Source organism: Oreochromis aureus, linkage group 11 (assembly GCF_013358895.1).
Source record: "Oreochromis aureus strain Israel breed Guangdong linkage group 11, ZZ_aureus, whole genome shotgun sequence".
Lineage (NCBI taxonomy): Eukaryota > Metazoa > Chordata > Actinopteri > Cichliformes > Cichlidae > Oreochromis > Oreochromis aureus.
In genome coordinates, this window is record NC_052952.1 from 22,950,690 (window position 1) to 22,975,755 (window position 25,066).

The 25,066-nt window shown below is 42.3% G+C and overlaps 1 protein-coding gene across 4 annotated transcripts; it reads right to left on the bottom strand.

Annotated features, from left to right (window-relative positions):
- Positions 1-845: 845 nt before the first annotated feature.
- Positions 846-25,066, bottom strand: chd4b (chromodomain helicase DNA binding protein 4b). 4 transcript variants are annotated; one of them, XM_031744158.2, is made up of 40 exons: positions 24,775-25,066; positions 24,239-24,399; positions 23,640-23,764; positions 22,093-22,347; positions 21,869-21,984; positions 21,647-21,746; positions 21,346-21,556; positions 21,131-21,252; positions 20,873-20,996; positions 20,517-20,689; positions 19,751-19,996; positions 19,240-19,443; positions 18,928-19,139; positions 18,047-18,178; positions 17,708-17,807; positions 17,400-17,591; positions 16,824-17,024; positions 16,502-16,639; positions 16,219-16,340; positions 15,935-16,108; positions 14,637-14,778; positions 14,305-14,554; positions 14,085-14,209; positions 13,900-13,992; positions 13,663-13,804; positions 12,394-12,563; positions 12,045-12,234; positions 10,119-10,205; positions 9,138-9,229; positions 8,873-9,006; positions 8,339-8,483; positions 8,073-8,229; positions 7,454-7,539; positions 7,110-7,350; positions 5,657-5,713; positions 5,260-5,430; positions 5,050-5,158; positions 4,009-4,141; positions 3,711-3,906; positions 846-2,102 (listed from the first exon to the last, which is right to left on the bottom strand). In XM_031744158.2, the coding sequence occupies exons 2-40, from the start codon at positions 24,300-24,302 to the stop codon at positions 1,900-1,902; spliced, it is 5,934 nt and encodes a 1,977-aa protein (XP_031600018.1). In that variant the 5' UTR covers positions 24,303-24,399; positions 24,775-25,066; the 3' UTR covers positions 846-1,899. The 4 variants fall into 4 exon arrangements, 3 of the variants coding, with proteins under 3 accessions (XP_031600018.1, XP_031600019.1, XP_039475474.1); XM_031744159.2 differs by having other exon boundaries at positions 12,057-12,234; positions 24,239-25,066; XR_005614836.1 differs by lacking the exons at positions 846-2,102; positions 3,711-3,906; positions 4,009-4,141 and having other exon boundaries at positions 5,260-5,432; positions 5,658-5,713; positions 24,239-25,066.

Below are 25,066 nucleotides of genomic sequence, written 5' to 3' on the forward strand. Positions count from 1 at the left end.
TTTAAGGTCATTTTCAGTGTTACCTGTGTCTCTTTAAATGGGAAATAAATGAAATGTTACTTTATTTATTTCACCGAGGTTTAAGTAAATCAATCGTTTTATACTTTGCTGTGAGTTAAAGACCTTTGTTTGTGTCTAGCTGACGGTTTAATTGAAATATGTATGTTTACATTTTCTATGACAGCCGGCATTCATCATCCATGCAGATGCGTCTTCTGAGGCACTGCTCAAAAAATTAAGGAAGCACTCGATCATCCCAGTACAACACGGCGTCAGTTAAACTTCAGGGAAATCAATCTGTCCTGTTAGGAAGCGTAACCAATGTGAATACGATACAGAGGTGGAGAGGCAACAATGTGTCAAAAATGTGCCATCCTTGAGAAGCTGGATTACCGATGAACCTAAAATAACTGCAGGTACAATCACCTCATGCTAACTGTCGTTGCAAGGAGACGCAAAAAAGCAAAACCAGAGAAAATTGAGTTTTCTGTATATATATATATATATATATATATATATATATATATATATATAGTGTCAGTGGCCACTTTGTTGGGTAAATTTGTTAAACTGATTGTTTAAATTGAGATTCGAGTAGCATGTCTACAACTCTGGTTTTACTAAAAATGAACCTATGAATAACGTGTCTAGTGTCTAAATAAATTTTAACAGTAAACCACGCAGAGTTTGGCGTTGTCACTCTTCACAGAACTTGCCATCCCTTTAGTATCAACGCTCACATGGCTAGAAACAGAAGTAGAAGAATGCAGTGCTCAAGAAAAAAAAGGAGAACCAAACGTATATAATCTTTATCAGTTTAAAAATAAAACGTGGTAACAATAAGAAACTGTTGAGTTTTTTTTATTGTAGTCCATAAAAACAAACAGCAATGATAAAAACAACAGGGTGGTAACCATAATAATAATATTCAATAATGCAAAACAACATAACAATAGACAGTAAGAAATTAAATTAACTTAAGATTGCCATCAACCTCAACGCCATCCCATGTACCTAAAAAGCTGGGGAGCTATTGCGAGTTTGTATTACAGGAGACTTCCCATGAAGCAAATCTGTGGTGCAGTTAGGAATGTCAAGGTGCTGTTTGGGTTTGTGAGCACAAAGAGTTGATCCCCGACTGGGTCACCCGTCGGACCAGGCAAGAGTTTGAGAAGGACGGAAGAAGAGGTAACAGATCTGACTGACTGACTGATACAAAAGTGACAGTAACACCCTCTCAGTGTCGGGGCATTCTGCAGTAGAGATGCATGTCACTATGCCCTGTTTAACACACACATACATACAAGAAAACACACACACCTTCACTCTCCATACACACATACAGATGAGGACATTAGAGTTAAATGACTTCTAAAAAAACATACAAACAAAAATTTCACAATTTCCTAAAGGTGAAAACAAGCACAATAAAATCCCTTGAAGTCTGGAATAATCCAAAAGTTACCACAAAGCACCAGTATACTCCAAACATGCTGCTTTCCCTCCGGTCTAAGCCTCTTCTGCTTCATTATACATATAGTTACACACACATGTTAGATCCTGCTGGAAGGACAGGTCAGTTCAGTGTTCAGGACAGAGGGGTTCAATCTGATTCCCAGTGGAGGAGAAAGACGTCTGTATCTAGTCTGCCGCAAAGAAAGAGAACCGATTCTTACATTCGCTCCCACCCTACATCTACAGTCCCAGTCTTTTCAAAATAAAGTCCAGCAGCACAGCTGATGCTCTTCTGAGTCCGGAGATGGGTTGTGGGTGCAGAGGAAGAAGTACTAACCTGACTGTGCTGTACATGGTGGCTGAGGGGGAGGAATTCTGCTACATGGCGGTGAGGTGAGTGCGACTGGCCTCGTTTGGGGAGTGTGAAATGTGCGAGGGGATTGGTCAGCGCGGCACCTGCATCTGCTGTGCGGTCTGTGATTGGTTCTGAGCGGTGACCTCGGGGCCCCGGCTGGCCAATCGGCTGAGAATATTCCTCTCGGACATTTGTAGCCGCACGGCCACGGGGGGTATCCTGGCGATGGTAGCTGGGAGACGGGTGACGTCGGCCTTCATGTCGCTCAGCAGTTCCTCGAGCTGTTTGAGAACTAGAAATGCAGCACAGAAATCGGCATAACAGGGGTGAGCAGTCAAATTTTGGTTTTTGGTTAAAATTAACAGCGTGGCATGCCAAAAAGCAGCAGGGGACAGAAAACAGTAAGGATGGGTTTGTAAAACTTTAACAGGAATCTTCCTGTTAAAAGGAAGTTTTTCCTTCCCACTCTCGCCAAAGTGCTTGCTCATAGGGGGTCGTACGATTGTTGGGTTTTTCTCCGTATGTATTATTGTAGGGTCTACCTTACAATATAAAGCGCCTTGAGGCGACTGCTGTTGTGAATTGGCGCTGTGTAAATGGAATTGAACTGAATTAAATATGGAGCACAAGAGTTACACAGTATCTCTCCTTCAGTACCATTTGTAACATTTCACCAACACTCATAAAATAATGACAAATATAAACCTTACACATTTCCCAGATTGAGCTCTGTGTGAAATCAAGCTTGGAGGCAAAAGTGTCTCATCTCGTTCCAGGCCCATTAAAGATGCACTGAATCCATATTTGTGAGTTTATAAGGCTCTTTTTCCTGAATTTGAGACAGTTTACCTCTAGACAACAATGTAATTGTACAGTGTGGATGCAGGGTTTTTTTGCACTTGATGCTAATTTTTGTTTATGGCGGAAATGTCTGTTTATGTAAAATAAAACAATACTGGTGATGAGTTAAAATATGATGGAATATAATGGAGTTTTTGGACAAATATTTACTACAGATTGAAATGCATTACCTACACAGCCCTTTTCTCAGTCAGAAAACGTACTCTGGTAATTGAAGCAATTGAAGCGGAACTTTTAAAGCACTGAAGAATGTCCAATATGTCTGCCTTAAAAAATTTCCAACGCTCCCTCTGTTTGTTTTTAAACAGCGTGTGTAGCTGAAGTTGTCCACTGTCAAACAACTCAAAACACCATGACCCTGACATGAAAAAGCAATTATTCTAATCGTTGTAGTGCAGTTTTTCAAAATAACATAGAGAATTGAAAAATACAGAGAAAGCATTTCAAAAACCAGAGCACCAAAAGCAAAACACAAGAAAAAAACACACATTACTTTCACCATTTCATCACCACTGGATTGTGAAATAAATACATTTCTTCATCATTCATTCACTATTCGAATGACCTTTAAACATTACTGTTTTCACCAGACTCACATGCTTCATCAGCTCCACGATGTCTTTTTTAAATAAATATAAAATATGTCACATTATTGTTTCATGCCATTTAATAAAAGTAGTCTTAGTGTTAAACAGCCCCTGGCCCAACGCCGGCACAGTGGGAGAAAACTCTGAGCAACTATGACTGCTGCTGCTATAACTGAGACACTTTTCATTAGAAGGAGGATAATTACTGTGAGTTCATTGATGTCTAGGCAGCTGCAATTACGTATGTCATTATGTGCATATACTGTCATTTTGGTGAAGAAGCACCTGCAAGCAGCTGACTCTGCAGTTACTTGGTAAAAGGAAACCATGTGCAGAATAATGTCCCTTGACAGTCCCACTTTTTTAATCACGAGACTTCTCAGTGTTACAGATATAGATTTTAAGTCAGTGAGAACTTTCGCTTTACTTTTCTGATTTGTAACGTGTCTCACCTTTATGCAGCACTGCATTGGCAGGCTTGTTTCCAGACATTGACTCTTTGCTGAGATGCTGGTGGGACTCGGCGAGACACTCCACCTCACTGAAACGTGTGTTTAGGGCCATGGAGGGGTGAGCCGGGTCCTCTGTCATGTTCAGGTAGGCCGCCCTGCGCAGCTGCTCCTCGATCACAAGCGCCTGCTCGAGTAACTGTACAGGAAACGCATGTGGACCAGACGTGCTCAGTGAGATATGACACGCAGACAAACATTCACACAGAGAACTCAAATGATAACCGTGTACTCGTTTCACCTTGAACCTGCGGGCCAGAAACTTGTTCTTGATCTCTAGGAAGTTGCCTCTGCTCATCTCCCCTTTGAAGGGCTCATTGAGGATGGCAAACCTCACGTCGTTCTGCACATCCTGCCACCGAGCGTAGCCGTGTCTGAGAGACGCCAAAGTCAAGAATAACAACACAGGTGTGTCTGGATGGTCAATGCCATTTAGAACAGGGTAACAATTTGGGTGGAAAGACTTTAAACATACATCACTGTCCTTCATTCAATTAATAGCAGAGCTATTTCCAGAAGACGAACGCCTCAAATCACACACTGGTTTCGGGACATCACCATGTAAGCTTCTTTTTTTTTGTTTTTTTTGTTTTTAGACATAAGTGACCATAATTGGACAATCCAGTGAAAGAAATCTATGCTGACTGTATGATCAAATAGAATAGTAGCACAAGGAAGTTTATCTGTCAGATAATTTAACTAAAATGCTCCAAAAGGCATTAACGGCACAAACATGGAGAAGTCCAGTTCAGTTAAAGCTAGCTATCAGCTACAGAGTCTACACCGGCACACCTGTCATTTTAAGCAGCTAAGCTCCTACATTTAAACCAAAAGAAAGCATTATATGTTTCTGTAGCAGGCGGCAACTATGTGGCTCTACAGACACTGACCAATTAGCGGAAATGCAATTTTTGGCACTTGTGTATTGATTTTTCAGCCCTAGAGGCTGCTACTGGTCGAAACCACTCAAACCACTTCATAGAATTGATATCTATATAAATCCAGGCACATTTTAATGGATCAATATTAGCTAAATCCTCTCTTTATTCAATTCTGTGGTCAGCCTGAAACAGCCTGCTCCTCCTTCAATTGACTTAATATGAGTGTGAAATTTACAGTCTGTAAATGTGAAATGGTATTTGGTCACCCTGGTGTCACGAAACCTGTTTATAAACCTGCAACAACTTTTTGCACCTTGTTACATTCTCTTAACAGAAGACAGCAATAACCTTTGAAGAGTGAAGAAGAGTGTGTTAAAGATATTGTCCGTCTGAAAGGATACTGTATGATGCCAGCAAGCAGCCAGTAGTCATGGCGGCGGTGCCAAATCTCAAAGGTCTTCTTGGTGACGGTAGCTGCTCTCTCCTCATTCTGCCACAGAGAGTGAAGCTCTGGAAAGCAAGGCAGGAAGGTCAAAACAGGCAGAAACGAAACAGAAGAAAAGAGAAGAGAAAGAAGAGAAAAAAGTGTGAACGGCTGCATGTGTGTCCACCTGTGAATCCTCCGTCAGCGATGTTGAACATGAACCTCTGCTTGGTGGCTTTCTTCTTCTCTTCACTGACATTAACCACAGGTGCAGCTGTTCCTCCGTCTTTGGCGTTCTCTCCATTCTGCAGTTTGCCAGACTCGTCTGGTTTCACACTGTCCTTCTCCTCTTTTTGTTCTAAAAAAGAAAAAAATTCTAATTAAACATTTTAAAGCTGTGTGAACAAAATCCTTGTGTAATAACAAGCCCAGAATTCATCAGCTGAGGAGTCGAAATCTTGTAAAGTACACATTTAAAGCGCAGCTCAATCTTAAAAGGTCAAAAATAGCAGAGAAGGTTTGTTCCAGTGCTGTCATCTGTGCTTCAAATGTAAGAGAGTGTAGGTGTTTGACTCAGAGCTAACCTTTTTTCTCCTCTGTAGCTGAATCACCTTCCATTTTCTCATCTTTGCCTTCGTCAGCTAAAAGAAGAGAAATAAAGTTAAAGACTGAGAAGGTGAGAAAGGAAAACCAGAGAATACTGTACGTTGTTTAACACAAGATAAGATGATATAGGAAAGGGAAATTCACATTATTACAGCTGCAAAATCAAGAGAGCAGGAAAAGTTAGATTCAGCATTACCTTTAACAATAGCACTATACAACAATATATGTGTGTATACGGTTGTACCCACATATATATATATATACACATCTTTTAGCAGCAAAATGGGATCTTGCAAGGTGTAGTGGTTGAATGTTTCTATCAGGACACAGAGTAAAGAAAGCATTGTGCAGTTTCATTGTAACTATTGCAGATTATGATATAATAGAAACCAGCATGTGCATATATGTATACACATGTGTATTTTTAAATGTGGTCTGCTGCTGTTGTGCACTGTCGAAGGAACAACCTCCTAAATCTCCCCTTCACACACTGTAGGTGTGGCCAGCCTGTCACTGAAGGAGCTGCTCAGTGCTTTCAGGGTGGTCTGCACGGGGTGGGAGGTGTTCTCTAACAGGGATGACAGCTTCGCCACCATTCTCCTGTGGCTCACTACCTCCACTGCTTTAAGAGGACATCACAGAACAGAGCTGGGCGTCTTGATCTGCTTGTTCAGTTTCTTTTTGTTACCAGCAGAGATACTGCTGCCCTAGCCCAATGCCATCAGAGTCATAAAAGGTCTTAAGGAGCTCCCCCTGCACTCCCAAAGACCTACGTATGTGCAGCAGACACATCCTGCTCTTTCCTTTAAATGGCATTTATGCTGTTAGTCCAATCCCATTATTGATCACATGAACATCACCATCCATGTTTTCTATCAAGAGATGGTCACATGGAGCAGTAAGGGTGGATTTTTCCCTTTGCCCCATAAAAGTGCACATTCTGCTCGGCTTATTTTTTATTGAAGTTGTTCATTAAGACAATTGTTATGTCTCAGATTCACCTGACCTCTAAGTGCAGTCTGTATGCACCCATGAGGATGTGAACATTCTGGATCTCCAATTTTTATTTTACTTTTTTATTTCACCTTTATTTATACAAGTAAATCTCATGAAGTCTCATTTTCAAGAGCGACCTGTTCAACAGTATACAACAAGGTACTGAGACAAAATATCAATTCTACTAAACATGGATCAAAGCTTTTTAATTTTGTAACGTTATTTAAGTGGAGTGAGACTATAAAACTGACAATGGACCACAACTGAGACGTAGCTTAAAAGTGACCTCCAATGGTCCTGTACTGTGCCTTTAAATGTGAGTAAATAGGACTTCCATGAGAAAATCAGAATAAAAATGGATATTTTGCAGACTAAAAGGCCTTAAAAGCTTTTTGTACTGTTAAAAACAGATGTTACAATCATCTTGTGCCTCACCTCTAGACCTGCCCTCCACTAAATCCATCTTGCTCTCTGAACCTTCACCCTTGATCTCGGCAGAAGCGTCCTTCTCCACAGACTTCTCTTCTTTCTCTTTGCTCATGTCTTCAGCTTCTTTCTCTTTCCCTTCAACTCCATCTGTCTCCTTCTCTCTGTCCTCCTTCTCTGCAGCAGAGTCTGCTTCCTCTTTCTTGTCCAGAACCGGGGATTTTTCAGACTCATCTGGGATTTCAATAATCTAGGCAAGAGATGGACAAAATAAAAGGAGATATATCTTCAAACTGTGCAATAGCTAAAGTGAAAGCAGAAGTTGATGATACGGATATGAGAGCAGAATTTACCTCTGGATCATCTGCCTTCTTTGCAGCTTTGCCATCCTCTCCCTCCTTCTTCATGTCTTCCTTGTCCTCTGACTTAGACAAATCCTCTGAAGACAGAAAACACATATGATATTACAGATATGGGGGGTGTGCTTTCCTCTGTTATGTGTACAACTAATTAGGATTCCTATTTAACATTTAATCTTAACAAGTGTGTGTTTCTTGGTTTATAACTTATTCATTGTAGTCTTTCTGAATGCATCCACAAGAGGGAGCAAATCTGGAAAATCTCTGCGGGTCAAAACAAACCTGATTAAATAATTACCTCTGAGGGCAAAACACGAAAAATATCTCTTACATATCAAACAGTTATTTCAGGGTTACCAGGTGAATTGAGTCTTAAACTTAGAATTCACATTACATCTGGTTCAAAACTAAGGTCAAGCATGTGGTGATGAGGTTACAGCTCAGAGGAAATGACAATGTGTTTCATCGTCACGAGTGTCCCCTTCTTACAACATGTAGTCAAAGTGTCAGAAACCGAGTCTAATTATAATGCATGCATCATGTACTGAGTCTAAAAAATGTTAACATTTGTTTAAAAAGCTCAGTAGTGAGTGCAAATAGTGTGTGTGTTTACCTGGCACAGGAGTGTTGGGCTGTGTGTCTGCAGGGGTCCCTGTGGAAGGAGTCTTTGGGTCTTCTCCTGCAGCCAAAGCTGCGGCTCTTTTGTTTTCCTCCAGCTCGGCCATCCAGGGCATCGACCACTGACCATTCACATGTTCAAACTCCTGCACCTGTTAAACAACATGTGACTCAATGATTAAGAGTTTGGATAATTTAGACCACATTCTCAAGCAGGATGACACTATTTTTACCATTTCTACCGGAGCTGTTGAACCATACCTTTTTCCGTATGAGTGACATCACACCGATGCGAGTGAGCACGTGCTGTCTTGACAGACCCTCCCGAGGGACGCCGTCAGCAAACGTCTCGGCTCCGTCGGCCCCCGGCTCACAAAGGTGGCGCATGAACAGAGACACATAGGCCCTGCAAAGAAAGCATGACATACTGAATAAATTTGAGCCAGGTGTATTTTATATTAGACATGCAGAGAGACAACATGCTAATTAAGCTGAATGTAACTATCCTGCTAGTATTTAGTACTAAGAGACTTCAAGTTCAAATGGCTCAGTTACCAGTTTTAACAATAATTACTTTAGACAGTTGGCCAATTTATAAAACTGTCATTAATGGAACAGCTTAAACCTTTAACTGTGTAGACAAGTTTACAAATTTTAGCAGATGATTGATACTAAAATTTAGCACGCAGAAGTTTTCAATTAAGTTTTGGTTCATACCAAAAAAAGCACTTTACCTCGATATTAGACTGCACACCTAACAGTAGGAAAATGACAAAAAATACCCATCAGACTCACTTGAATTCTTTCTCTGACTTTCCTCGTAGGTCTCTGACCAGCCACTGGTTAGTGAAGGCATCTTGGGGAGGCATCCCATAACGCATCACTGCATTTAAGAAAGCCTTTCTCTGCCGAGCGTTGAATCCCAGCACCTGACAGGTAAGAGGTCAAAATGCAAAAGAAAAGCTTAATAGAAAGACAAAGAAAGATGTGATTCCTCCACCACTGTGCAGTTAATTTTTGCACATTCACTCTTGTCTTGGGGAAGGAACCAAAAACTCACCTCGATGTTCCCGCCAACCCTGGCCAACAGTGGGGGTAGAGGCTTGTCCCGGTCGTTCCTCAGCCCTTTGCGGTTTGGTCTGCGGGCATTGGCTATAAGCAAAGAAGCACGGTAAGTTAGTCTGTCTGAAGGTCTGAAAGTCAGCGCCAACTCCACCAAACCCATGAGGATGAAAAGTTCAACAGTAAATTTTGCATGATGCATGATCGTGTGTGCACTTATCATCCTAAACTTTCCACTTACGGCTCATTGGCTCACTCTGATCCTGCTGACGCTGGCCCTCTCTCCACACTTTACAATAAATGCTTCTTGAAGCGCAACACTTTCAGAAAATTTACTACTGAAAGCAATCTGGCAGTACACATCATTTAATAAAACTCCAGTTACAGTAAGAATAATACAACTGGTATATAAATGCACACCTTATTGCACCTTCTAATTGGAAAATAAATTTTATACAACACGTTTATTAACTGATACAAATTTAATAAATACAAGTGAACAGTTATATAAACAATTAATATAAACACAATTTAATCTGCAAAGCGGGCGGCTCAGAGGACTGGGAAACCGTTGATTTTAATTTTCTTTCCCTGTTTCCTTCTCTTATGCTTTTTCCTTTTCTTTTTCTTTCTGCCTTGCTTTGCCTCTCTACGCTCAACGCAGATGATGCAGTCACATTTCCTTATTCGGCAATTGTTGTTGAGGTTGTCGAGGAGGATATCATAGCTCTCGTCTGAATCTGAATAAACATCTGTGGGGGTGTTGGAAGGATGTTAGTGAATTATGCATCTCAGATGTGGAAAGACTTCTTATCATCTGTTATTAATCTGAACAGGAACTTCCGCCTCCATGTCAGCTTGTTATCATCAATAACTTCACTCAACTCCATCTTTATGACTAATGCCAAACTCCTCAGAGCACATACGTCCCAGTGTGAAAGCTCTTACGCCCCATTCCCAACTGCTGTAACCAACTTACCTTCAGTCCGTTCATCAAAGTCCTCATCGCCCTCCTCTGAGGCCACCGAGTAATCGGACTGGTTATCCGACTGATCCTCCTGCCAGTCTAAAGAGACCACAGAGAAATGATGAGATGAGCGAGGAGAAAACACCAAAAAGGACAAAACTCTTCCCCACCAGGTCTGAATCTAACTGATCAACAACGAGATAAAACTACACGTACGACTACACAATAAAAGTAACTCCTCGCAGATGTTTAATAACAGGTTAGTAAGAGTTCAACCAGTAGGGGGAGTTACTGTGTTAAAACTGCATTTCAACTACTAGATTACTGCCACTGATTAGCTTTGACTGCTGCAATAAACAAAAAGAAAACATCCTTCACTGATCTTCTTAATGTTTACACAGCTATATACAAGTGAAAAGCCTACTGTGGCTCTAACAGCATTAGTTTTTGGTTTATTGGGGGGCTGACACAGAAAAAAAAAAACCCAGATCATTAAAACAAAACTAGTTCAACTGCTTCTGTGTTTTGCAGTTTGAGGTTTGTTTCTTCATAACTGTGCAAATCACTCTCCCAAAATAATCTCTTAAAATGTGAAGCAGAAGGGTTAGAGAGAGGACTGGAGCTTTGGTGATTTTATCAATAAATCCTAATACATGTCCATGTTATTGCTTTTCCTGGACCTCAAAAATCTACAAAAGCTACTAGAAATATACAATGAATAGTATGGACTTTTTTATATAATTAATATTAAAACTTAACATATTTGAACAAAACCTTGTTTAAAGCTGCACTTATTACAATCGCCATGGCTTTTTGTTTCCAGCTAATAAAGCTAATAATGTCCCTGTCTGTCACATATGATCTCTGACAGTGGAGTTCACTGAATGGAATAATGTTTGAGAGCAAATAAGCACTGAATGAATGGAATACTGGCAACTGATGATCGATTTCCTCCTTTTATTAATGTTTGGGTGTTTTTCTGCAAGTTTCACGATGTAAAACTATAACATCAAGATTTTGCACCCCTGAGTAATGTGCATGATCTCCCCTTCCCCCTCTATGTCTACACTACGTTTACACTCAGATAGAAAAAAAGAAAAGAGGTCAGTTGAAAACCAGTGGAGGCCTGTTGTTCCCCACACAGGAAATTAATGATAAATAAAAAAAAGGTTGCAGAAAAAAGTTGAATCTCCCTGTGATAGACTGCACTCCATCTCTCTTCTTATGAGAGCTGGGACAGGCTCCAGTCCAACTCCCCGGACCCTGCGGTTAAATTGGTCGGATGGATGAGGAGAATAAAAAGCAAATAATCCGTGACAGATGCATTTTCTCATGTCTGTGCAATCAGACATCATACAGACTATACTCAGAGCTGGCAGGTTAATCTCCACTTAATGTGCGATCACACACAGCTCAGCTGAGTGACATCTAAAAAATGTTTATCAGCACATGAGTGAAAATGGCTGTTGTGTTGTTTGCTGTGCCCTATCACACAGTCTTCCTGTGCATCCAGCCAAATCTGCTGCTGCCCCCTACTGTTTTAATGCTAAGCCAACGGCTGTACTGTAATAATATTCCCTTTGTGCCATTTTCTAGTCGGAGCAAATTACATCCAGAAAAGGGGCCTAAAGTACCTACAATGTGAGTCAGTCTATCCGCCTATTTTGTGTGAACTTAACTCCTAAAGGAAGGTGACATATTTCTGGCTTAGTGAGAGGTCTTATCCTTCTAATAAATAGATTTTAAACTGGTCTAAACATTTAAAAATAACATCAACTACCACATTTCTACACCTGACCACAAACTAAAACATGCCATAATCTCACTATCGCTGCTACTATATTACCACCACATCAACACCACACAAACACAAATCCACCACTGGTACCGCACTCCACACACACACAAGAAGAGGTTGCATTATATATTGTTCTGTACCCTGTCTTATACCTCGGTCCTCCTGGGAGCCATCATTGTAGTTGACTGGCTTTCGAGTTCTTTTGCCTTTGCCCAAATTGCGGGCGAGATCCTCCTGTTGCTGCTCGTAGTGGTGCCGAAGCAGCTTCTCCCAGTAGTCTGGATCGACGCTTTCTTCCTGCTTGATCACCTCCCTTTCCACCTCCTCCTCCTTTAAAATATTTTTTTTTTTTATACAGTGCACATAAAGACTGTTTATTCGTGCTTAGACTTTGACTACTGAAGATGCTCTAAAATGTCAAAAAATTAAAGCCCGATAGGTGGAGTGATATACTCATATACGCACATTGTAGCCATGCTAATACCGTACCTCATCATCTTCATCTTTCACCACATACTGTGCCACTTTGAAGGAGCTGAGGTATTCGTTCATGCTCTGGAGCTCAGTGTCGTCTGTGGCATCCTGGTTCCTGTCAAGCAAACGGTCAATTGCCTGATCATCGTAGTGGATCACACTGCTGTCATCTTCCTTGTTGTCCCCTGAAAGTAGAATAAGTGGAAAAAGAAGAATAGGAGGAAGCGAAGTTTGAATTTAATGCTCAAAACATCTCTGGCATCCCAGTGGAGAAGTCATAATTCCACCTCTTTCTCTGTGCTTTTACACTCAATGCAACTAGTGATGCGCAGAACCAGCCGACCGGATAATTAACCAATAAAACTTTGCTGCTTTCACTACTCTGCACCAGGGATAGTTGTTTAAACTAGTCATTCATATTTTTTTGTATAAACCAGTCAAAACCCCCCCACCCCCATATCTGACAGGAAGTTTTAAACAAGTACTGTGGAAAGTAACACAGATAAGAGACCTACAAACCAGCAGAGTTCTGCACTATCTTGATCTAGAAAATGAAACAGCTGTGAGTTTCAAGAGTAAACTGGCATATAACCACTCAACTGGAGCAATGCAAAAACCACATTGTGCACAGTGTGGACACTATGGCCTAATTTAGATTTCTGTGGTGAATCTTTGTAGATTCTATGACTTAACCTACGCAAGTGGCCAATATTGATGCTGATATTTATGCTTGTGTGGGGGGTATTATGTGACAGTTACCCTGTGGTCATGTCTCGGCTTCTTATATGCGGTGCCAGCCGGCAGAACTAAATAAAATGCTGTGACTTTTTCCCCTCCTCAGTCCTTGCTCTGTGTTGTGTGTGGGTTTTTTTTCAAGGGCAAAAATATTTAACTTTTTCCACTTCTTTGCACATTCCCATTACATCTAATCAGATAGTTTCAGCAATCCTCCAGGAATATGCTGACATTTGTGAGTCCTTTTATCGATGCTATGATTATTATTCCTATTGAGGCGCTGATTGTTATTCTCTCGCTGATCAATTCAAAAACTGCAGTGAAAACATAGCTGTAGATGCACAGGAGTACTGAACAGGTACATCACGTGAGGTTACTCTGTAGGCTTTCAGATGGCTTTGCAGATACGACATATCTATAGGATAGATTAACCAGTAACATACAGAGAAAGAGGCTCCCAGTGCTAAAATTAATATCAGCCCCACTCACCAAAGTAAGCTGACATTGTGTGAGTGTGTGCCATCTGTCAGAGGCTCAGCACTGACTCACCATCTCCAACTTCATCTTTAAACAGTTCTTCAGTTCCAAACTTGAGAATGTCATCAAGCTCCTGCTTGGACATGGAGCCCATCTTAGATCCGAGGCCGGGTCGCACCACCAGGTGGGTGAGCATCATCTTCTTCTTTGCCACCTGGTGGAAACAATAAGGTGGAGGTCAAGCTACCAGTCAATATGTGATCATTGCAATGCAATACACTTGCTAAAGTGGTGTTAATTTTCACAGACCTGTGTGATCCTCTCCTCCACAGACGCTTTGGTAACAAAGCGATAAATCATCACTTTCCTGTTCTGGCCAATACGATGAGCTCTGCTGAAGGCCTGTGAAGCACACATGAACCACAGCATAATCACCCCTCAAAATAAAAGCTCATACTGGCGCAGATGTGAGGTTCGTCATGTGCTTTGCATACCTGGATGTCATTGTGGGGATTCCAGTCGGAGTCATAGATAATAACAGTATCAGCAGAAGCGAGGTTAATGCCCAAACCACCAGCTCTGGTAGAGAGGAGGAAGGCAAACTGCTGAGCACCAGGAGCTGTTGGAAAGAGGAGCAAAATTAAAATTAGAAAAACAGACATCAACTCTGCTGTCCTGAGAGGCAAAACTGACAAATAGCTACAGACGCCTCACCATTAAAGCGATCAATGGCCTCCTGTCTCAAGTTGCCGGTGACTCCTCCATCAATCCTCTCATATTTGTAACCCTCGTTCTCCAGGAAGTCCTCTAGCAAGTCGAGCATTTTAGTCATCTGGGAGAAAACCAAAACCCTGTGGCCTCCTTCTTTCAGCCTTCTCATCATCTTCTGGAGCAGCATCAGTTTCCCTGAAGCCTTGGTCAGGGAAGTGCCTTCATACATGCCATTTGGAAGTTTTGGCGCTTCCTGAAATTAATGAAGTGATGTGTTAAAAGTTTAAAAGAAACACAAAAAAACTAAATTAAACTAAATGTATAAAAAAACATACATTGGCAGCTGCTGGAAAGAGGTAGGGGTGGTTACAGCACTTTTTGAGGTCCATCACAACATTGAGCAGAGATACTTGATTTCCTCCTCCACGAGTGTTCAGGGCCTCAAAGTTACGTGTTAAAATGAACTTGTAGTATTTCCTGAAGAATAAAAAGAGAAGTAAAAGAAGCGTGAAAAAATAGACTGCAAAGATAAAACAAAGGAAAACATGAGCAGGATTAAAGCTTCAAGGGTGACCCGTTATGCTCATTTTCAATTCCATATGTTGCTGCAAATGGTTTTATATGAAGTTTGTATTATTCACAGTTGAAAATAATATTTATCATAACATTCATCTTATACTGGGAATTGCTGCAAGCCCTCATTTAACCTCTACATGAAACAAACAGTTTAAGCTTCCCTCCCAACCACCTTCTGACTGACTGCCGCTTGCAAACAGAAGATGGTTGTGAATGCTGAGTTGAGCTTAGTGCCTAAGAGGACCATCTTATGGTGTGTCCAAATCAAAAATCAAGCCTGTTGCACAATTCCATACAAGGTTTTATGCAAAGATTATGGATTGTTTCCACGTTTCAAAGAATTTGCTTCAAGCTGGAGTGTGAAAACCTGTCAGATGACATTGCAAAAATAACCAAAGAACCAAAAATAGAAGACAAGTGTGTTTTAGTCATTTGTGGGCAGGTTCAGTTGTATGATTCAAGCTGACTTTTCAGTAGAGACGGGAACGCCAGAGAGGCCTTGAAGAAAAGACAGTAGGACCTCCTGGTAAGTCCTGAATACATGTTACTGTCAATCTAATTGCAGCTATCAGCAGTATTTATTACATTTACTCCTTCTCCTCCAACTAGCAGCAAATATTTGTGGGTTTCCAAAACCATCAGACAGAATCTGTGACCAGCACAAGGCAAAACTTTGCTTTGTCTTTTGTTTGACCACACCATTAGGAATATCCCCTTTCACTGTCGACAGCAGAAAAACTATCTGAGCTGTTTGAAGTCTGAGCTTCAGGCTCACAGGTATAACTCTGCCATACTCTGGGCACATTATTTGAAACTTTGGCATGTTTAATTCAATTCAATTAATTTTAATTTTATTTATATACTGCCAAATCAACAACTGTCACCTCAAGGTGCTTTATATTGTAAGGTAAAGACCCTACAACAATACAGAGAAAACTCCAACAATCCATGACCCTTTATGAGCAAGCACTTGGCGACAGTGGGAAAGAAAAACTTCCTTTTTTCATTTTTCCAAACATATGGATTTGCTACTGCTACAAAGCTTTTTATTGCTTACTTTTGCATGGAGCTCAGCTCCACTCGAACAATGAGCTCGGTCTTTGAAGGCATGTGTTTAAATACATCAGCCTTCAGCCTCCTGAGCATGTGTGGTCCCAGCATGTCATGGAGCTTCTTGATCTGGTCCTCTTTGGCGATGTCCGCAAACTCTTCCAGAAACCCTTCGAGGTTACTGCATGAAAAAAAAAAATTAAAAAGCCACATGAATCAAAGTGGATGTCATCACTGTATCTGCAGTAAAGCTACATCTGCTGTAGCCCTGCGCTGTGTGGAGGTACTGACTTGAATCTCTCTGGGGTTAAAAAGTTCAGCAAGTGGAAGAGCTCCTCCAGGTTGTTCTGAAGTGGAGTGCCTGTAAGCAGCAGCTTGTGTTGCAGGGGGTAGTTGTTCAACACTCTGAAGAACTGAGAGAAAGACAGAAAACTTACAGGACAAACCTGGGCACTGGAGCCAAGAAAATTACAGCACTAAACTGTTATGTCCCGCATTGTGTCCAGTGATGAAGGGTCACCAACAAACTTTTGTTTTTGTAAAAGAAAAAGAAAAAAAAAGCCTTTGTTGTTACCTTTGACTGGTTGTTCTTCAGTCTGTGTGCCTCATCTACAACCAGACATGCCCATTCAATGGAGCCCAGCACAGCCTGGTCAATGGTGATCAATTCATAGGATGTCAACAGAACATGGAACTTGACTGGTGAGTCTTTCTGTAATATGCAGAGAAAAGTGATTTTTAGTTAAGCTGCAAAACTGGGAAATAAGTGGAAACGATTACAAATATTACAGCTGCAAGTGCTGCAACTAAAGCTGATGGGACCTGGCAATCACTAGTATACAAGGTAACACTTCAAAGCCCCTACACTCTGAAAAAGCAGTTTGTTTTTTACTTACCTTCATCTTGGATGCCTTTTTTCCTCCTCTGATGGCGTTTCCCTCAAAGGAGAACTCGTTCTCTCTGATAACAGCCCTGCTGTCTTTGTCCCCTATATAGGTGACCACATACATGTCAGGAGCCCACATCTCAAACTCCCTCTCCCAGTTAATGATGGTGGACAGAGGAGCGCTGACAAGGAAGGGACCTTTGGAGTGACCCTGTACCAATGGAAAACAAACTTAGAATAAATATTTTAAAAATTAACATGCAAAGATAATTCATAATTTAATATCAGATAAATTACTGCATTTGTCTTGCCCTGCCTTTAGGATCGAGCTCCTTACTTGGAATTCATCCCCTTTAATGGGCAGAGTTACTGTGTGTCACATGTCTGCAACCCCAACCACTAACACTGACTGACAGGGGAGGGCAGACTGGACAAAACAGTGTCAGTTAGCATATATAAGTCTTACTAAAGATAAAACAATACAGCATTAGCCTTAATAATCAAACATTATCAGGTGCCGTGTTGTACTTTTAACTGTTAAAACAAGGTTAATGCATTCATATTTATAAAATAAACAGCCCCTTACCTCCTTGTACAATGAGTAGAGGAAGACAGCTGTCTGAACTGTCTTGCCCAAACCCATCTCGTCAGCCAGGATTGTGTCAGTGGCTTGAGCCCAAGAAAACCTGAGCCAGTTCAAACCTTCCAGCTGGTAGGGATGCAGAGTTCCTCCTGTGCTGTCCAGGTAGTCAGGCTGACGGTCAAACTTGATGGTGGGCTGGAAAGAAAAAATAAAATTGCTGACCTGATTTGAGGAGCGAGCTTTTATACAGTCATCAATAATCCATTAGAATAAAGCAATTTAAGAAAAAGGTTGCATTTTGGTGCACGTACATCTACAACTGGATTAGCAGGCGGTCGCTCTGCCTTCTTCACTTTGACTGTCTTTTTCAGCTTCTTGCCAGGTCTGCCTTCCTCGCCCATCATCAACTCTCTTACAGACAGAGTAGGAAAAAAAGGTAAGACTGACTAATTTATTGACTGTTTTTTAATGCAAACAGAAAAAAAGACATCAAACTGCCACAAATATCTCTATATGCCACCTAATTTACGTCCTAGAAAAGGAGTAGAATTAATCTTACAATTATTTGATGTTACCCTACTTTAAGATATCAACAGTCCTTGCACAACCTGAGCAAACAGCTACATGACACTTAGTACACTACTGCATACCTGTGATTCCAGTAAGTCTGTTTGTAGGTGTCATACTCTGGAATGTCCATGTCTTCACTCTCCCAGGTGGACTGATCATATGGCAGATCTCTCCACTTGATCAGGTAATGCACATTATTCTTTTTATCAACACTATCAGGATAAAACAGACAGAAGATATTCCGTTGTGATAAAATGGTATAACTAAATGCTTCTGCTTTGTTGTCCTATTGTCTTTGACAGTTTGACAAAGTTTTTCTGGTGTTTTTAATGGTGACATTATAAGACACTGGCTTCAAAATACTTCAATATGTGGAATCAATCCCTCTCATTCACTCTTCCTCTTACTACTCCAAACTTGGATACTTTGTCACCCTAACCCTTTATTGACAAAATAACCACAAAAAAAACAAAACAACAAACACCTAGTGACAAACATTCAGCATTACTCCTGCACAAGCATAAGCAACACTGTGCACTGTGAATCAACACTGTGCACTGTGTTGTCATTGTGGTTTGTTATCGCAAGTAGACAAAGGCCGTACACAGCATGAGAAAAAAAAATAAGAAAGGCATTGTGTTCTACTCTGAGTGCATGTTATACATGCACATATAGCATGAGAGCAGCTGTCGTCTTCACCTTATGTGCACAGTGATGCTGTATTTATAGAATAATGTTCATTAAACATTAATGTTTTACTTTGAACTGAAACTCCTTCCTGACACTCCACACACACAAAGCATACAGAATACAAATGATATGCATGTGTTAAAACAGCAATACTGCAGTGCTAATTCAGTTTGAGGTCTCCACTCAGCAAATTATATTTACTTTGTTAACTTACTTTTATTGTTTCTTGCTTCAAAACCTGCTTAGTGTTCTTGTTTCATTTGTATCCTACCTGTGGTTAAGGACGCGGTGGATCATCAGCCACTCCATCTTAACTCCATAGCGGCAAAACTCCTCCTCCATGTGGACGAAGAGTGGATCTTTGTTCTTCCTCTTCGTGCTTTTGTCATCGTCACCCTCGCCTCCAAAGTCAGCAGGCGGCGGTTCATCCATGTCAGTCTTCCTTTGGTAGTTGCGGAACATCACTTGGCAGTTCAGCTCCAACTGGGCGAGAGTAAACAAGGGGGTGTCATGTGCTGAGTATGTTACAAAAAGGAAAAAATAAAACCTTATTCTCATCTACAAGTGGATGCAACGGTAGTACCTGTAGCTCCTGCACCCAGGAGCAGTGCCAGTACGACATGTTGCACCACTTGACAAAGAACTCCCTCTCTCTACGGCCTGCCAGAGGTGGTGGGTCAGGAGCATCAGCAGGCAGATCAGCAGGCCGGGGTACAGGCATAGGGGCTGGTGCTTCTCCCCAGCGCCATGTTAAAACCTTCTGCACTTTTCCCTTCATCGGTGGACACTGTGAGAAAGTGTGGATGGCAGAGGAAATAGTTATAAAAAGGAAGAACAACTAATCAACAAAAGCGTTGTGAAACTGAGAAGAAAATCTGTCCTGAAAAATTATATGAGTGCTTAATTGTAAAAACACAAAATATCTTCAAATAAAAACTGTATGACTGCCATTTTTTCCTCTAAAATGCTGCAGGTAAACTTATGCACATCAAGAGAAAAGGCTCTTTATCTCCAGTGCAACTTGGAATTTGTAATCCACATGCACGCCCACGTGAGCACGCGCAGTCTCGTATGCACCAGTGCTCAGTGCTCACCTTGCAGCGGGGGCAGATCCATTCTCCATTGGGGATCTCGGGGAGAGGAGGGTTGAGGCAGTGGATGTGGTAGGAGGAGGGGCAGGTGTCACAGCAAAGCAGCTCTCCCCCGTCCTTACACACACGGCAAAACTCAATGTGGTGGTCGTCTTCCTCCTCCATCCCTTCATCCCTCCTGTCGTCATCGTCCTCACCTTCGGCCTCGGACAGATCATCCCTGGCTTCCCACTGGATTCCCTCCTTCTCCTGGTGGCAGAATTACAGACAGAAGGAGGAGGTGTGCACGCGGGGGAAGAGGAAGGGGGGGGTGGGGGGCAGACAGGCAGGGAAGGTATGCGGAACGAAGTGAAAGAAAAAAAAGGGAGGGGTGTGTGCATGCGTGGGGGGGATTGAAGAGCGCCGAGGGGTGGGGAGGGAGGGTGGTGTGCATTGCGTGCGTGTGGAGCAGTCAGAGGAAGGGAGGGAGGCAGGCAGGGGAGGGCCGAGAAGAGGAAATGGAGGACGGGTGAGATGTGTGGTGGGGAGCAGGAGAGGATTGACGGGAACATGAGCAAAATGGTTGTTGGGGTGGGGGGAGAAAGGGACAAAGAGAAATGGAGAACACTACAGTCAACCCTGCTGCCAGTGCAACTTCCACACAAAATATTTTAACATCCATGTTTCATGCAATTTTTGCCCTCCTGATTCAAACTTTGAAAATTAGGCGTATTTGCTCTAACAGTCTGCCATGCACATCTCTCAGAGGATTCAGGGCTCCAGTACTCACACAGTGCGGGCAGCTCCACTTGCCCTCAGGTGCCTTCTCCATGTCAGGGTCCAGACAGACCATGTGATAAGCTCTCGGACAGGTGTCACACAAAATGATCTCTCCTCCCTGCTGACACACCTCACAGTAATCCTGGTGGTCTGTCTCATAGCCGTCACCATCTTCTGTCTCCACTGAGAAAAGACAGAAAAGTAGCAGGAAAAAATAGGTACAGAGAACTGACACATAGGGGATATCAGCCTTCACTTCAGCCTTGACTTTGCTCTTGTTAAACAAACCACCTACATTACACACATTTCTTTTCTTCCTGGTAATGCTGATATAATATCACACTTTTATTTCAGTATGTTTCCAACCTTTTTTCTTTTTCTTTGCACTTTTGGGCTTCTTCTTAGGACGACTGCTGCGGCTGGAGCCATCTGACACCGAGAAGCTCCCATCATCAAAGTCGCTGTCAACATCAGGTTCGTCTTCATCGCTCTAATGAAGTCAACAAGCGAAGGGAAAAGATTGATATGAGCGCCTTGTTTCATTACAGCACATCATCAGTATTTGGATCCCAGTGATTAAATATGTAGAAATAAAGTCACTGTGTGCCAATTTTAATATCTCACAGAGGAGCGCTTCCTCTTGCTGTTGAGGCCTCCAAGTTTAATTTTGAGTGGAGCCACCTTCTTAGGTTTTGGTTTCGGTGGAGGCTTAGATGTAGGCTTCGACCTCCTACGAGCATTGGGACCTCAAGAGAAGAGAAGATATAAATTTATTTAAAACAGCTAAAATCTTAATTCTGTATAAACTTCATAAAGTCATAAACTCTGTCCTATTTTACCTTTGCCCTCTTTGGTCTTGGCCTTGCGGAGAGGAGGTGCTGGGGCTGCTGGGGGTGCAATAGGCGCTGGAGCAGCAGCAGGAGTTGAAACAGGTGGAGTCAATGTAGCAGGAGCGGTATCTGCCCCGCTCTCTGTCCCTGCCACCACCATGTTCTCCACAGCTGCCGCCACATTGGCAGCTGCCAGGGCTGCATTAGCAGTGGCACAACCCTACAGGGAAACAAAAGCACACAGTGAGAACCTCTGCTCTCTAGAAGTGTATAGTATTACAGAAGAACAAAATACCTCAATATTTAATACCTTCAGAGGGTTGTTTGTACTGAATTCACGCCACTTAGCCATCATTAAAGTCATCATCTTGGACACAGCAATTTTGGGGTTCTTAGCTGCAATTAATGGCCTAAAAACACAAAGTGGGAAACATTTTTATACTGTTACATAAACATTTATTCACAAATCTGTAGTAACAGAGTAGATGCAGACTTTAATATCAAAGCCTAATAATGATGAGGGTGTCTTCACCTGACAAACTGACTGAAGGCCTTGTAGTTGGTGAGGGAGCTGTAGTCTTCCTGAGTAAAGACGTGGTCAATGTCTTTCATGCCCCAGGCTTCCAGCAGCTGGGTGGAGCTTTTCGGCTGAGGTGGGAGGAGAGAGTCGAAAAGGACAACGAGGAAGGTTAGTGTCACACGTCAGCCCTGCAGTAAGTAAACAAAGTCTGCATGAGGGCCTGAATTAAACTCTACCTGGCAATCATCGTCATCGTCCTCATCATCTTCTGGCTCTGGGTCTTTACGTTTGCTCTTTGAGCTGGACGAGCCTCCTTTCTCTGCCGCCGCACCTCCCTTCTTCTTGTCTTTGGCGGAGCTGGACCGTTTCTTCTTTTTCCTCCCTGGTGCATAATCACTTCCTTCACTCTCTGACCGCATACCTCCCTCATCAGCATCCCTCTCTGCTGCCTCCACTCCAAGCAGGTGCTCTGGGGAGCTGACTGGCAACTCCTGTAAGATAAAGAACCACACTGCTAATTGCATAAAGACACTGGGTTTTATGTATAACACAGAAATTAGACACTAAAATGACATCTTTCTTTGTCTTGTTTCTTGTAAAGGTCCTGGCACTCTATTAGGCTTGGGGAATGAAAAGACACTGGGCTGTCATTCACAGCGCTGCTATGGTCAACATATGACTCATCACTAATTTCAGAAGAAGCTGAAACAGTCAGTCGCTTCATCTATTGTTCAGCTGACACAGAACGGGTCTTTTTATTTATTTTTCAGCAAAAATGCTAAATATTTCCTGATTTTAATGTTTGTTTTCCCCGTTTTATGTGAGTGATAATTAAATATATATTGTAGACAATGTGTTTTAAATGGCCTATGGAAAATTATACATTTGCTAGTAATTGGTTCATTATACATTAATTGATTTTACCTCTTCTTCGTTCAGCTGCTCTCCTTAAGGGCCACTACAGTGGATCATCTGCCTCCATCTCACCCTATCCCTCCCTATTTACCCTCCTCTGTCACACCAACCTCTCTTTTACTGCATCCATGAATCTTCTCTGAGGTCTTACTCTTTTTCTCCTGCCTGCCATCTCCATCTTTAACATCCTTTTCCCAATACAACCACTATCCCTCCTCTGCACCTGTCCTAACCATTTCAGCCTTGCCTCTCTGACTTGGTCTCCACACTGCTTAAATTTATAATATAAGTACTACACCCTTATTTCAGGGTATTTGGGACTTGGTTTCCCATCTCATGAAATTACTGTTTGCAACACAACCACCTATAGTTTAGTCAATTTTGTTTAGATTTGTACTTGTTTAGCTCCTGTATTTTAATTAATTTTCCTATTAAACTTAAATCCTTTCTTTTGAGTGCCTTATTTAGCTATTTTGTTTTCCATATTTCATTTTACCAAGCGATTCTACTTTACTACTTTATTTAAACCTAGGCTGCACTTTCCTATTGAATCTCGTCAACTTTTTCTAAATAAAATCTACACTATTTTGTATTAAATACACCCTACATCCATGCAGGTTTTTCCACAACTTCGCGGAAAGAATAAAATGTGTAACTGTGTGAAAAGAGCACTTCATAATTCTTCACTTGGCTGCAACATAATCCATTACTTTTGGTTGTTTCATGCATGTGCAGTAAAATCAAGAGTAGAACAGCATCTGTTGTGCTGACAGCTGACAGAAATGTTTACAAAGACCAATCTGCCACAATCTTTAAAAAAAGAAAAGAGGATTCCCTCAGTCACAGGCTTAAACTTTGTGCAACTCACCTCTCGGATCGGTCTCTGCCGCTTGCTGCTCCTATTCTCTCGGCTGCTCTTCTTGGCTTTCTTCTTCTTCTTGGACTTTGGTACCTCGTCTACGTCAGACACAGCATCCTCCGGCTCGTCCTCATCTGCCGGCGACACGCTTTCATTAGAGACACAGTGCATGCACGCACACACACACACACACACACACGGACAGGAGCACCACCGCTGCAGGCCGAAGGGAGAAAACAGGAGACCGCGCACTGGCACGACTGGCACACGTCCGTGCACGCACGCAGACACACACAAGGCAAAAGCCACAAAAGCGCAGGTTGAAACTTGTCCGTTTTCTGTGTTTGAAACTTTGACAGCTCACGCCCACGCTCGCGGAGGGACCCGCGAAAGAAGAAGGGGGCCGAAGAGGAAAAGGAGAAACTCTAAACACTTGCTTGCCAAGTTAGCTAACTAATCTATCATGGCGAGTGACGGACGGCCCGAGCAGACTACTCACGGCTAGCTGAAGCTAACATTAGCATCGCGTTGAAGGCGAGCTCAAGTTACGGAGATGGACCTTCTTCTTCAGAGGCTAAAAAAAATAAATAAAAAACAGGCGAGCTTACCGTGAATTAGTGAGTGCTCGTCCGCGGTCCCAAAGTCGTCCCTCTCATCCTCGCTGCACGACATTTTCCCCTGCGTTTTAATTTTATTTCTTGCTGGTCGAATTAATCCCTCCTAAACCTTGCTCCTCGGTCGGCGAGGGAGGAGGGAAAATGACGTGGGACTGGTGGAGAATGAACCGGGGGTGTCCAGGAAGGGAGGGGGTAGTAGTGGTGGTGGTGGTGGTGGGTGTTGGAGAGAAAAATATATATAATAATAATAGCAATAAATGGCATCGGAGGGTAGCTAAGCCTTGCCCGTTTCCTATTATTTACACAGCATCTAATTGTCCACCTGCCTGCTCAAACAAGTTGGATAACTTCATTATCTGTGACATTTATCGGCTGTTGATTTCCAGGTATATTTTTACAATGAACTTCAGCGTGGCATCCGTGGTTACTTCAAATGCACACCGTCAAATCGGACTGTTGAGTTAAAGCGTTGTATGAGAGCAAAGTTGAAGCATTACGAAGGCAATCCCCTAACATTAGAAACTTACAGTAGTGTGCTTGTAGTCCCGGCTCGAGGTGTGCTCTCCCCCCCTCCCCTCTTCCTCTCTCTCTGTCGGTGCGAGAATTGCCACAAATCAGCCTGTTTGTGTGGTAAGGTTCATTCATTAAGCCCGACTAAACGGGTGATGAGGGAAATTCAAAAAACGAGCCGTCAACGACCCCAAAACACGCTGCTCCGTCCCCCTCTTCGCTCTCTCCCCCAGCCCTTACAGGCAGCGCTTAGCTAACATCCTCACAAACACACAAAGGGGGCAGACATCCCATAATAATCTCCCCCCC

Bases quoted from the DNA above. Each gene is read 5' to 3' on its own strand.
- chd4b (XM_031744158.2), bottom strand. From the start codon at position 24,302: ATGTCGTGCAGCGAGGATGAGAGGGACGACTTTGGGACCGCGGACGAG. The intron at 19,140-19,239 runs GTACTACCGTTG...ACTCTCGCCCAG, and splicing joins CCTGGGTGCAGGAGCTACAG to TTGGAGCTGAACTGCCAAGT. The intron at 10,206-12,044 runs GTACAGAACAAT...TGGTCTCTTTAG, and splicing joins GGACCGAGGTATAAGACAGG to ACTGGCAGGAGGATCAGTCG.